The following is a 12,995-nucleotide window of genomic DNA, read 5'->3' as shown; positions in this document are numbered from 1 at the left end:
AAAGTTAAGCATTTCACTCCAAAACAGAGGCAGGAGAGGAAAAAACAAAAGAGAAAAAGACTCTGCTCAGCAAAGAAATGACTTTTTCCAAATAGTTTATTAGCTATATTCTTGCTGACTTAATGCTTTCTTATACAAGAACATTTTTTTCAACACTTGGGATATTTTACCACTCTAATTTCCTTCTTAAAAATAAAAACACTAGTTCAAATAAGCATGAAAAAGAGAATTAATCATTCTGTTTTTTAAATAAACCTGAGCAAAAGAAAAAAAAAAACATTCTAGTCGGCAGAGTAGGACATCTTCATAGATGGTAGGTAAAGTAAATCAATAGGGTCAATAGGAGGTAAAGTAAAATCATATAGTTGATTCTACTGATTTCATTGTGCTTGCTATTAAGCTGGATTTCTCAACTTCAAATGCACAAACCTAAACAGGTTAAAGACCTGAGCTCCTGACTAGAAGGGAGAGGCCAAGTCCCCTTGAAGAAGGACCTAGCAACACTACCTCAAGTATATATAATATAAATCCACCACTGGCAAACAACAACCCGCAGGCCTTATCTATCCTAGCACCTGCTTTTGTAAATAAAGTTTTCTTGGAAACAGCCACACTCATTCATTTACATATTGTCTGACTGCTTCTGCACTACAACAGCAGAGTTAAGTGAGATAAAGACTGTATGGCCTGCAAACCCAAAAATATTTACTATCTGGCCTTTTATTAAAAAGAAATGTGCTGACCCTTGCTGTAAATCTTCATCGAATTATTCTTCAAAACACTGGCAGTGCTTGCTAGAGTGAGTTCGCACTGGAAAAAAGAAATATTCAGACCAGTCAGGGACTCAGATACGCACTTTAAACTTACATTAATTATCAGGGACGGAAAATGCCATCATGGTCTGTCAATTAGAGAGAGAGCTTAGGGTGATCTGGTGATAAATGGGTTTCCGGCTCAAGTTTAAATCTAAATAGGACAATATGTCCACGGATGTAACCTGTGGTTATTTTCCAGTTCCTGAAAGTATAATTGGAAGAGAAATATTTGGCAACTGGAAGAATTTCCACCTTGGCTCTCTGACCCAAGGCATAAGCATCACTATTCTAGGAAAAACCAAATGAAAGCCTCTAGAACTTGTACTCCCTGACACGGATCTAAAGCAAAAGCAATAATGCATCCATATCCTCAAGACAGGTGCAGAGATCAGTGCCACTATCCAAGACTTAAAAAGATGTTGGAGTGATAAATATCAATCATATATCCATTTAATTTACCTGTTTAGCCTATACAAAAGGTGGGTGATTGTGAAGAGTGACTACAAATTACCACAAATTCAATCAGGCTGTGACACCAAATGCTGCGGCTGTTTCTGATGTGCTATCTTTAATGAAGCAAATCAACACAATCTGAAATCTTACCTACAACTACAAGATGGCAAATATTTTGTCTCTATATTAACTGAGGTACTATCAGAAGATATTTGCCTTTGCCTGGCATGACCAACAACATAATTCATGGCCATCAACTCTCCTGCTTTTTGCCATAGTATAATTCGCAGAGACAGTAGTCATGTTTTCTTAATAATTTAGTATTTATTATGTGACATGCAGTGGACTAAATGTTTATATTTATTTTCTCATTAAATTTCAACAAGAGATAGGCACTTCTATCATCTACATTATACAGCTATAGAAACGCAAGAAACACAAAGATTAAATAACCTAAGTAAAGAGGGGCAGAGCCGAAACTGAAACCTAAGTAGTAAAATCCAGAGCCCCTTTGCTTAAGAGGATCCAGTATACTAAATCTGATGAATAAAAGAACTATTTTGTTTGCACATTTATCCATTTTTTTAGTTGACTGATACTTGCATTGTTTCTACTTTTTGGCTATTATGAGTAATACTGTTAAGAAGATTCATGTACAGATTTTTGTGTGGATATAGGTTTTCATTTCTCTTGGATATATACCTGCGAGTAGAACTGCTCATCATACGGTAAGTCTATCTTTAACATTCTGAGGAAGTGCCAGAGTGGCTGCACCAATTTACAATCTCAGTGTTTGAGGGCCCCAATTTCTCTATATCCTTACAAAACTGATTATTATCTTTGTATTTTTCAGAGACCGTGATCATTCTGACATTACACAGAACAAAACACTGATCCATAACACCGATGACTTTGGACTTATGCTTATTAAAAATGAGGAGGAGGAAGCATAAAGTTCTTTGGATGCCTTAGTAAGACATATGTGAGACAGAAGATGAGAGAGAAAGGGCACCTAGCCTGAGTGGCTCCGTCAGTTAAGCGTGTGCCTTCAGCTCAGGTCATGATCCCAGAGTCCTGGGATCAAGTCCCATGTGGGGTTTCCTGCTCAGCAGGGAGTCTGCTTCTTCCTCTCCCTCTGCCCCTCCCCACCACTTGTTTTCTCACTCTCTCTCTCTCAAGTAGATGAATAAAATTTTAAAAAAAAAAGTTGAGAGAGAAAATACACAAAAATTAAGGGGCTCAACACTGAAGTAAGATTTCTAGGAATCCAATGGTCTAAAACCATCAGATTGCCTCTCCAAGGTGAAAGAGAGGTTACTACATGCACACCATTTACCACTAAAAGGGGGAAGGGGAGTGAGGCACAATGCTTGACAAGCATTTATAAGGGATCAGAGGAAAAGAAAGCTCTGTAACAAATCCAGGCTGTAGTGTAAGCTGTTCTATTACTTGAACCTTATAACCCAGTATATCCATTGTCCAGAGCTTTGGGCAAACCCCAACAAGAGAATCATACCAGTCTTCAGGGCTTTAGAGCAAAACCATGCCACTTCCTAAAGATCATAATTCTTTTGAGAAACAGATCCTAGCCTGTTATTGGACCTTGAAAGATACTGAAGGCCTAATCATGGGAAACAAGTAACCATATGATGACTTAAATTGCCCATGATGAAAGGCGTACTATTTAACCCACTAAGCCATGAAGTATAGGGGCAGTTGGAACAAACTCATTTCTAGGAGATAGTCATGATATCTGTCTCTGGGCAATGTTAATCACTCCTCAAATTCGGTCACAGCTGCATACAAATACCTGTTACTTAATGACTGAATCCTTAAGTTAGTCAACATCAGCAGTCCTGACAGTGGTCATAAGACCACAGCTGAAACTTCCTTTCTGTCCATTTCATTTTTCCTTTGTTCTGAGATGATCCAGACTTTTTACTTGGTGGGGTGACACAAAACCTTTATTCTGGATAGATTTTATCCTCAGTGGTTTTACCTTTTTGTTTGTTTGTTTATATAGTTTTTCATTAACTTTTACTGTTGGACATGGAAGTACTAAGAGGCAGAGGTACCTCAGAGAATAACCCTAGGTTCCACAAGTAGTCCTTTCTAATGGTTTCTGTAGCAGCAATCCAACTTTTCTTTGGTAATAGAATTGGTCACTTTAGCCAGTAATCAGTCAATTAATCAATCTCTCTCTTTCTCTCTTTCTTTTCACTTGTTGGTTCAGTTACATGAGAAGCACAAAATGGTCAACCAGCAGTTTCAATTTCCAATTCAGTGGAAAAACTTTGTGTTCCTTGATACAGAAGCATTCCTACTTGCAAACCAAAATTTCTACACCAGAATTGCTGGGATGGGAAACAAAAATTCTGCGAGTAGATAGTTAGAAATCATATTGCAATGAGGACGGTTCTGACTCATGTATTTTGGCTAAGGGAGGAACTACGCTGTATATTTAGATACAGATTTAAAACCATGTCCCACATCCAGTGAGAACACCATCCTTTTATTAAAGTGTGGTCTTCTAACTGGTGTTGCAACTGAATTTTCAGCTGACCATCCTACTGTTCTGTTAAGTCAGATGCTTCTAGGTGGGAGGTAAGACCAGTGAATTTCAAGGCTATGAGCCTACTGCCCCACTTATTTTTGCTGTGAAGTAAGTTTTATGGCAACCTTTGCTAATGAATAAGACATCCCATAAGTCCATAGAAGGTAATGTTAGTAGAAGTGTTAAAGAGAAAAAAAAAATTTTTTTAAATCTAGAATACTTATGTGATCTAGTAAGGATAAATTGCTTATCTGTGTTACTTTGAATAGTAAGAGAATAAATATATGCATCTCAAGTGAAAGAATATTTTTGCTGTTCTATGGAAATTAAAGTATGTGTAGAAGTGAATGGATAAGTAAACTAAAGAAGTGTACTGTGCTAATATTAAACTATTGTCACTTGGTTTCAAACTCATTCTGTATGCTCCAATTTGTTATTCTAGAACTCTTGGTGGGTGAGGGAGGGTACTAAAAGACTAAAGAAGAAAGAAGGAAATTACTCTCTCCTGTTTGCACAAGTTTTCTGCCCTGGGGTGACAACTGATCCCAGTAGTACCAGCTGGCTCCACTAAAGTTCTTCCCACAGACCTAAAACCAGCTTCACTGGGCCTCCTCTGAAAAATCAGCACCTGCTAGCCAGTACTGTGCCCTTCCTCAGATGTCAAAATTCAGAGCCGTAAGATCTATCCTCCAAGATCTTGAGGCAACACCACCACCACCAGCTGGCAGTAACCTTCTAATGAGTTCTATAGGGCCCCCTTCAAACTTTTATATTTTAGTAATTCACCCTCATTCCTTTTTTCCTTGCATGGTAGGTGCTTCTTACAGTTACTATCTCTTCAACACTTCTTTGCCTTTTAAGTTCTTTAATAACTGATTACAATTCTCCATATTAAATTAATTCTGTTAAAATAACTGTTGTGGTTTTTGTTTTTTACTATGCCCAAACTGATAAATCTATTAATATCACATAACTATGTGTGAATATAAAATCAAACAATGAAGTTGGATAGTAGACGTGAGTTCAGTTTCAAACCTCTAAGAATATCTTGTATCTCAACAGGCTGGACCCATTTGTAAAAGTCACTATTTATGATGTTATTAGCAACTTTCCTAGAAACACACATGAAGATACAGAGATCTCAAAAGATTTATACAGTTAAAAAAAAGACACCAAATATTTCAATTTCCCTATTATAAGTGATACTTCAATATAATTTTTAGACATACACCTTTTGGTATTTTTGCTTATATATATATATAAACACATACATTTCACCATTTAATATTTCTTGAGTGTCTATTATATACAAGTTACCATACTAGGTACTAGAAATACAACTATGCAGAAGACAAATAAGACTTCTCCTTCCACAAAACTTGAAGCATACTTCCTCAGGGTATATGCTCCCTTATTGCCCACCAAAAGAGTTGTACCAATTTGCATTCCTATCAAACAGAATAAGAGAGTGCCTATTTGCTCACACCCCAATCAACCCAATCAAAAGGGATATTGTTAATACTTGCCAATGGGATGGGTGAAAAATTAAACTTCATTGTTTTAGAATGTTTTATTAGAGCAAATATCTTTATCTTTTCACAGAAAAGTGCAACTTCTTCCTTTAGAACACTCCCCCCCCACCACTTGATTATACAGAGCATACTTTTAATCTATGATATAACCACACAGTCTGCTGAGGTTAATTTAATAACTATAACCATCAAAATGACAAAAATAAACATTTATTAGATTCTATGCTGTATTCTTCACATGTATCATTTTATTTAATCCCTACCAAACCTAAAAAAGCAGTATTATTTTTGCATTTTAACTCAATAGCTTGTAAATATAAGGTCTATAATGGCAGAACCCATATTTACTTTGTTAACTCCTGCAATTTTATAGAGTATAAGCAAATCTTCACAACAAGAGATAAGAACTATTACTATGGGCATTTTTACAGATGAGGAAGCTTAGAAAGATTAGCAAGAAAGTAACAGCAGCAAGAAAGGACTGAAGCTAGGATTTGATTCTATACAGTCTGGGCCAAGTTGCTAATAACATCATGTTCCTAACCATTAGGCCTGTGTTCTTAACCACTATACATATAGCCAAGGTTATTTTAAGATATTTGTTACCAAAAAAATCTACAAATAAAAGTTTTGTGACTTTATGTTCTTGCTCTCCAGCTGTTTAACAATTTATGATTAATTACACAAGTAAGTTGAAGATATATGTACTTTAAAAGGGAAAAATTAATAGGGATTAGAATCAAATGGGAAATAATTCACACAGAAAACTGAACTTACACAGTTCAGCAAACAAAAGAATTGCAGGAGCAACAAAAAGGAAGTATGGACTTTTAAATCTATTTTAATTAAAACAAAAATGACAGCAAACATTTAAATGCTTAACATGTGCCATCTGTTCTATTTTACATATATTAGCTCATTTAATCCTTTTAAATCTTAAGTCTTATGAGGTCAATTTCTATTTTATGAATGAGAAATAGAAGGCACAGAAAAAAGGAATGTGCTCAAGATCACACAGCTAATAAGGATATTTAAACCCAGGCAGTCTGACTCTAGAATCTGTGCTCTAAACTACTATGCTATATAAATAATAAATTTATACTACTCACCATAAGCCACTGACATTGTACTCAAGAGTTTGCACTTTCCAGAATAGACCTTTGTAATTCTAGCTTTTGACACAATGACCAGTTTTTGGTTATAGATAAGTTAATATAAACCCATAATATTTTTTAAAACACATAGCTCTCAGATAAAAATCTCTATTGTATGTCTATAAAGTTCAATACAATGCAAAGAGCTAAGATATATAAAAGTTATTTTAGGCCATGATAAATCAAAGTTAATATACCCCAAATTATCAGAAATGATACTAAAAGGAGTTTAAAAAAAAAAAAAAAAGCAAAGTTTAGATTTTAATTGCCGACAGGGCATTTAATAACACATTTTTCTATTTGTATTAAATTTTAATCTAACAAGAATCTATACTATACCCACTTTATTACAGCAGCTGAGTAAAACTCAAAACCATACTTTGAAAGCCTAAGACTTCATTAAAAAAAAAATGGAGACATTTTCAAGGATTGGTACTTGTATTATACTTTTCAAGACATTCTACTCCATTCTAAGCTTTAGATTAGATTAGCTTTTAGATTTAGAAATATTTAGAAGTGCAATCAGGAAAAGAAATGAGCTTGTCTCATGGCATTTTAATATTTTAGTACCACTTCACTGGTCACATGCTCTGTCTTACAATTTAGAGACATGGCTACTCTCCTTTCAAACTATTACAGGCATATTTCTTAAAATGCCCTCTAACATACAGCATCTACCATAAGCATTAGATGTAAGCTCATTTATTTAGTGAAAACTGCTATAATACATAACATTCTTTACATTAAAAAAGCATATTATGCTGGCTAACTGAATAACACATGCTTTATGTAATAGTTATCACACTGTATTTCATATTAAATACCCTATTTTTGAAAACTAACACCCATGTTACATAAACAAATTATGTACCTACACAAATATAACTTGCACATTCCTATCATAAAATCACCTTAAGTGCTAACATTGTGGTGTGTTTAAAATTAAAAGAATTAAAAGTAATTCCTTTTTTTTTGGTAAGAAGACATTTAAAATTAGGTAAAATTTTAAAAGAACAAAATATACTTAAAAACATACTAAGAACAGAGCAAAACTGGGATGACAAACTATTAAACTGATTTATATCTTGCTATATTTAATTGCAGTGGACAACTGCAAGAAAAAAATATTCTCATTTTTGCTACTTAGAAAACGGACATCCTATATATAGCCTCATGTAGCTTTTCAGTGCTAAGAATTATGATCTGTAAAAAGCAAAACAAAGTTTTTCAAAACTCAACAAAACATCAATAAAACACACACAAGGCCCTATGACCCAGCAATTACACTACTAGATATTTACCCCAAAGGGGCACCTGCACCCCAATATTTACAGCAGCAATGTCCACAACAGCCAAACTATGGAAAGAGCCCAGATGTCCACTGACAGATGAACAGATAAAAAAGATGGGGTATGTAAAGAAAAAAAAAAAAAAAAAAAAGATGGGGAATGTATATATACCATTGACTACTACTCAGCCATCAAAAAAATGAAACCTTACCATTTGCAATGATGTGGATGGAACTGGAGGGTATTATGCTAAGTGAAATAAGTCAATCAGAGAAAGACAATTATCATATGATCTCACTGATATGTGGAATTTGAGAAACAAAACGAGCATAGCGGAAGAGAGGGAAAAATAAAACAAAATGAAATCAGAGAGGAAGACAAACCATAAAAAGACTCTTAATCATAGGAAACAAACTGAGGGCTGCTGGAGGGCAGGGGGATGGGAGGATGGGGTAACTGGGTGATGGACATTAAGGAGGGCACGTGATGTAATGAGCACTGGGTGTTATATAAGACTGATGAATCACTGACCTCTACCTCTGAAACTAATAATACATTATATGTTAATTAACTGAATTTAAATAAACACACACAAGGATTTACACTGCTTAACAAAGTATTATAAATATAGCATTAGACAAAATAGAAGATTAAGTAATGAAGTGATGTAAAATTTTTATTTCTTCCAAAGAACCATATTCACCTATGTCTTTTAAGGAAAAAAAAAAAGAAAGATGCAGGCAGCCTACCAGAATTAATCCCTCAGCCTCCACTGTTTTAGAAGTGCAGCAGACTTCTAAAAGGAACTCCCAGAGAACACATCAAGCCTACACTCAGCTTGCTTAACTACTTATGTGTAGGTTCCACAGCGAACTGGCAACTCAGAATATCTGCATACTAGATACTTTGTCAGGAAGAATGATTTTGAATTCAGTACTTATCAACACTTATCCAAAGATTTTATGTATACAGTTTGGGGCAGTTTTAAAAAATTGGTAATATTTAATTATTAATATTATTAAGAATAGCATATTAATATAAAGCATTTGCTGATGCTTAATAACAAACTATTAATTGGTATTGATATTAATATCAATAGTTATCCAAAAATTAAATAAGAGAAATAATATTTTTGGATAAGTATTGATAAGAAGTAAACTTAAGATTATTCTTTCTCACAAAGAATCTGATGTACAGATATTGTGGGTTGCCCATGCTATTTCTTTTATCTAATCTTTGATATTATTTGATGAAAAATATATATATATATCATGCAATCCCAAAAACAGTCAAAACTTTATCTATGTATCCTTGGATGAACTCAGACCAATACAGAGTAAAATACCTAAGCAACAGTATTTGGGGCCCCAGATAATTGTTCCAACTATACTTCGCTACTAAGTCAGAGACTCTTATTTAAGGATATAAGATATTAAATACTCTATTTTATGAAAATTGACACTTGTATGATTTATTAAACTCCCTTTTTTGCTTAGGATTCACCACACTGCACAGTATCCTTTATCTAAAAATGCACAGTCTTTTAAGAAACTATCTTCTGGAGTCTGGATTCATATAACTGATCACATATCCTTCGTTCCATTAGCTACAAAAAGCAAATCTGCAGTTTACCTTTGGCAAGTAAAAAGGATTTCATATCATGTACTAGTAAACTTTTAATCTGTCAGTGTTATCTTATTTACTTTCTCTTTATGATTTCCTTGATTAAACATTTCTTATTTTCGTGCTATATATTTACTTACATAAAAGGTCATAATTTGTGGAACAAGGTGAACTAAAACAAGGTTTTGGAAAAACAATGAAAATATTCAGGCTAAAACACCTTTATTCTAAAATAGCAACCAATAAAGTCATATAAGATTAACCAGTAAATGAAAAAACCGTTATGAAAAATCTTTTTTAAAGATTTTTTTTTTTTTTTCAGAGAGAGAGAGAGCACAAGCTGGGGAGACAGGCAGAGGGAGAGGGAGAAGCAGACTCCCCGCTGAGCAGGGAGCCCAATGTGGGGCTTGATCCCAGGACCCTGAGATCAGGACCTGAGCTGAAGGCAGACACTTAACCAACTGAGCCACCCAGGTGCCCATACATTATGAAAAATCTTAATGAAAGTCAACAATTAAACTATGGAGAAATGTTTTTGCTATGCAAATGTAAGCTTGAAGTAGTTTCTTTCAAAGTAAAAAAGACTTACTTCAAAACACTTAGTTGTAACAACCATGGTCATATATTTATAATTCAATTGGCAGGAATTGTCAAGTAAAATCTATTGTCACATTTACAATTTAACAAAGTTCATTTTTTATATTAGAAATAACTGTACTTTTGAAGACCAAAATTAGTAAAGTTTAAAGGATACAAAATGTTAGTAGCTCTAACAGCTGAAAATCAGATGTATAAGTATGTACGTATATTGTAAAAATAAAGTATTTTACTTTTGAGGGGGTAAAGTATATGTAAAGTATCCAGTAAACAGTGAAACCTTACACAAACAGTATGATTTCATGTAAAAATGGTGGCAAAACTGCATACTTACCCTTCTCCTCCCATTCTTGTTATCTTTAGGCGGAAATCCACAGAATTCAGACTGGGAGGCTTCCATTTCAAAATATCATCACATCGACCAGGTTTATATTTCTAAAATGAATTAAAATGACAATGGTTAATAAGAAGCTAAAAAATTAAATATATCAATTACTTTTTATAGTATGCTTTGTACTTTTTTAAACTGAAGGACAGTTGATATACAATGTTATGTTAATTTCAGGTGTATAACATAGAAGCTTGACAATTTTACATATTCTACATACACACTGCTCACCACAAACAGTGCAGTTACCATCTGTCACCACACAAAGTTATTACAGTATTATTGAGTACAGTCCCTATGCTGTACTTTTCATCATTGTAACTTACTTTATAATTGAAAATTTGGGGCTCTTAAGTGAAATTTTATTTTTACTTTATTTTAAGCAAAATTACTACTTCTTTTCTGAATATAATTTTATCTTCAACTGATGGGCAAAGCTAGATACCTACCTGCTTGGTGATGGCCTTGCTCCTTTTTCTGCCAAAGCATGCAGACCCTTGTTTGTGAAAGTCCAGAAAAAGAATGAAACCTGTTATTCTCTCCAATCTTTCTATGACTTAAAGGAAGTTTGATCATTTTTTAAAAATTGTTTTTTCTTGTTCAGCTTTATTGTGGGATAATTCACAATGAATAAAATTCATGAGTAATTTTTTAAAAGATTTTATTTATTTATTTAAGAGACAGAAGTAGTAGCAGGCGGAGGGGTAGAAGAAGAGGGAGAAGCAGACCCCCAGCTGAGCAGGGAGCCCCAAATGGGGCTCCATCCATCCCAGAATTCCGGGATCATGACCTGAGCCAAAGGTAGACACTTACCTGACTGAGCCACCCAGGCACCCTAACGAGTGAATTTTAACACATGGATAAAATCACGTAACCACTACCAAAATCATGATATATAGCACTCAATCACCCCGAAAAGTTTCCTCCTGACAACTGCACTCAATTCCATCCAACTCTCTGGCAACAGAGACCTTCATCTTATCACTATAGTTGTATCTTTTCCAGAATTCATAAGAAATACTTAACCTAAGGTTTTGCAATATATCAGTGCTGGTGTACATATCAGCAGTCTGCTCCTTTTTATTACTGAGTGGGATTCCATTTTATGTATATACCACAAATTGTTTATGCATTTACAGACTGATGCATATTTGGGTTGTTCCCAGATTTAGGCTATCATGAATGAAGTTGCTCTGAACATTTGTGTAGACATGTTTTCCTAACTTGGGTAAATATCTAGGATTAGAATGGCTGGGTCACGTGGTAAATATATATTTAACATTATAAGAAACTGTCAAATTGTTTTAAAAAGTGGCTGTAACATTTTCCATTCCCACCAGTAATATATGAGAGGTCAATTTGCTCCATATCCACTTCAGGACTAGGCATTGTTGGTCATTTTAATTTGGAAGTGTATCTCACAATTTTAATTTGCATTTCTCTAAGGACAGATCTTTTTTTAAATATTTTTCATTTTTTAATTTAAATTCAATTAGCCAACATATAACACATCATTAGTTTCTGATACAATGTTCCATGATTCATTAGTTGCATATAACACCCAGTGCTCATCAAATCTCGTGCCCTCCATAATGCCCATCACCCGGTTACCCCATCCCCCCACCCACCTCCCTTTCCCCAACCCTCAATTTGTTTCCCAGAGTTAAGAGTCTCTCATGATTTGTCTCCCTCTCTGATTTCTTCCCACTCAGTTTTCCCTCCCTGTCCCTATGATCCTCTGCACTATTCCTTATATTCCATATGAGTGAAAGCATATGGTAATTGTCTTTCTCTGATTGACTTATTTCACTTAGCATAATACCCTCCAGTCCCATCCACGTCAATGCATATGGTAGGTATTCATCCTTTCTGATGGCTAAGTAATATTCCATTGCTTATATGAACCATATCTTCTTTATCCATTCATCTGTTGAAGGACATCTTGGCTCCTTTCACAGTTTGGCTATTGTGGACACTGCTGCTAATAACATTGGGGTGCATATGGCCCTTCTTTTCACTACATCTGTATCTTTGGGGTAAATACCCAGTAGTGCAATTGCTGGGTCGTGGTGTAGCTCTATTTTTAATTTCTTGAGGAACCTCCATACTGTTTTCCAGAGTGGCTGTACCAGCTTGCATTCCCACCAACAGTGTAAGAGGGTTCCCCTTTCTCCACATCATTGCCCACATTTGTTGTTCCCTGCCTTGTTTATTTTAGCCATTCTAACTGGTGTATCTCATTGTGGTTTTGATTTGCATTTCCCTGATGCCAAGTGATATGGAGCATTTTATCATGTGTCTGTTGGCCAGTTGTAGGTCTTCTTTGGAGAAGTGTCTGTTCATGTCTTCTGCCCATTTCTTGATTGGATTATTTGTTCTTTGGGTGTTGAGTTTGATAAATTCTTTATAGATCTTGGATACCAGCCCTTTTATCTGTAATGTCATTTGCAAATATCTTTTCCCATTCCATAGGTTGCCTTTTGCTTCTTCCTTTGCTGTGCAAAAGCTTTTTATCCTGATAAAAGTCCCAATAGTTCATCTTTGCTTTTGTTTCCCTTGCCTTTAGAGATTGTATCTTGCAAGAAGCTGC

The 12,995-nt window shown here is 34.8% G+C and overlaps 1 protein-coding gene across 2 annotated transcripts in view; it reads right to left on the bottom strand.

The window, feature by feature from the left end:
- Positions 1 to 12,995, bottom strand: part of RNGTT (RNA guanylyltransferase and 5'-phosphatase) — a 314,738-nt gene that overhangs the window by 111,696 nt on the left and 190,047 nt on the right. For both annotated transcript variants that reach the window (XM_021693072.2, XM_044917197.1), the window contains one exon: positions 10,352 to 10,452. In XM_021693072.2, coding sequence (XP_021548747.1) covers positions 10,352 to 10,452 — 101 coding nt within the window. The remainder of the gene's footprint in view (positions 1 to 10,351; positions 10,453 to 12,995) is intronic.

Source organism: Neomonachus schauinslandi, chromosome 8 (genome assembly GCF_002201575.2).
Source record: "Neomonachus schauinslandi chromosome 8, ASM220157v2, whole genome shotgun sequence".
Lineage (NCBI taxonomy): Eukaryota > Metazoa > Chordata > Mammalia > Carnivora > Phocidae > Neomonachus > Neomonachus schauinslandi.
This window is presented reverse-complemented; position numbering and strand designations above follow the sequence as displayed.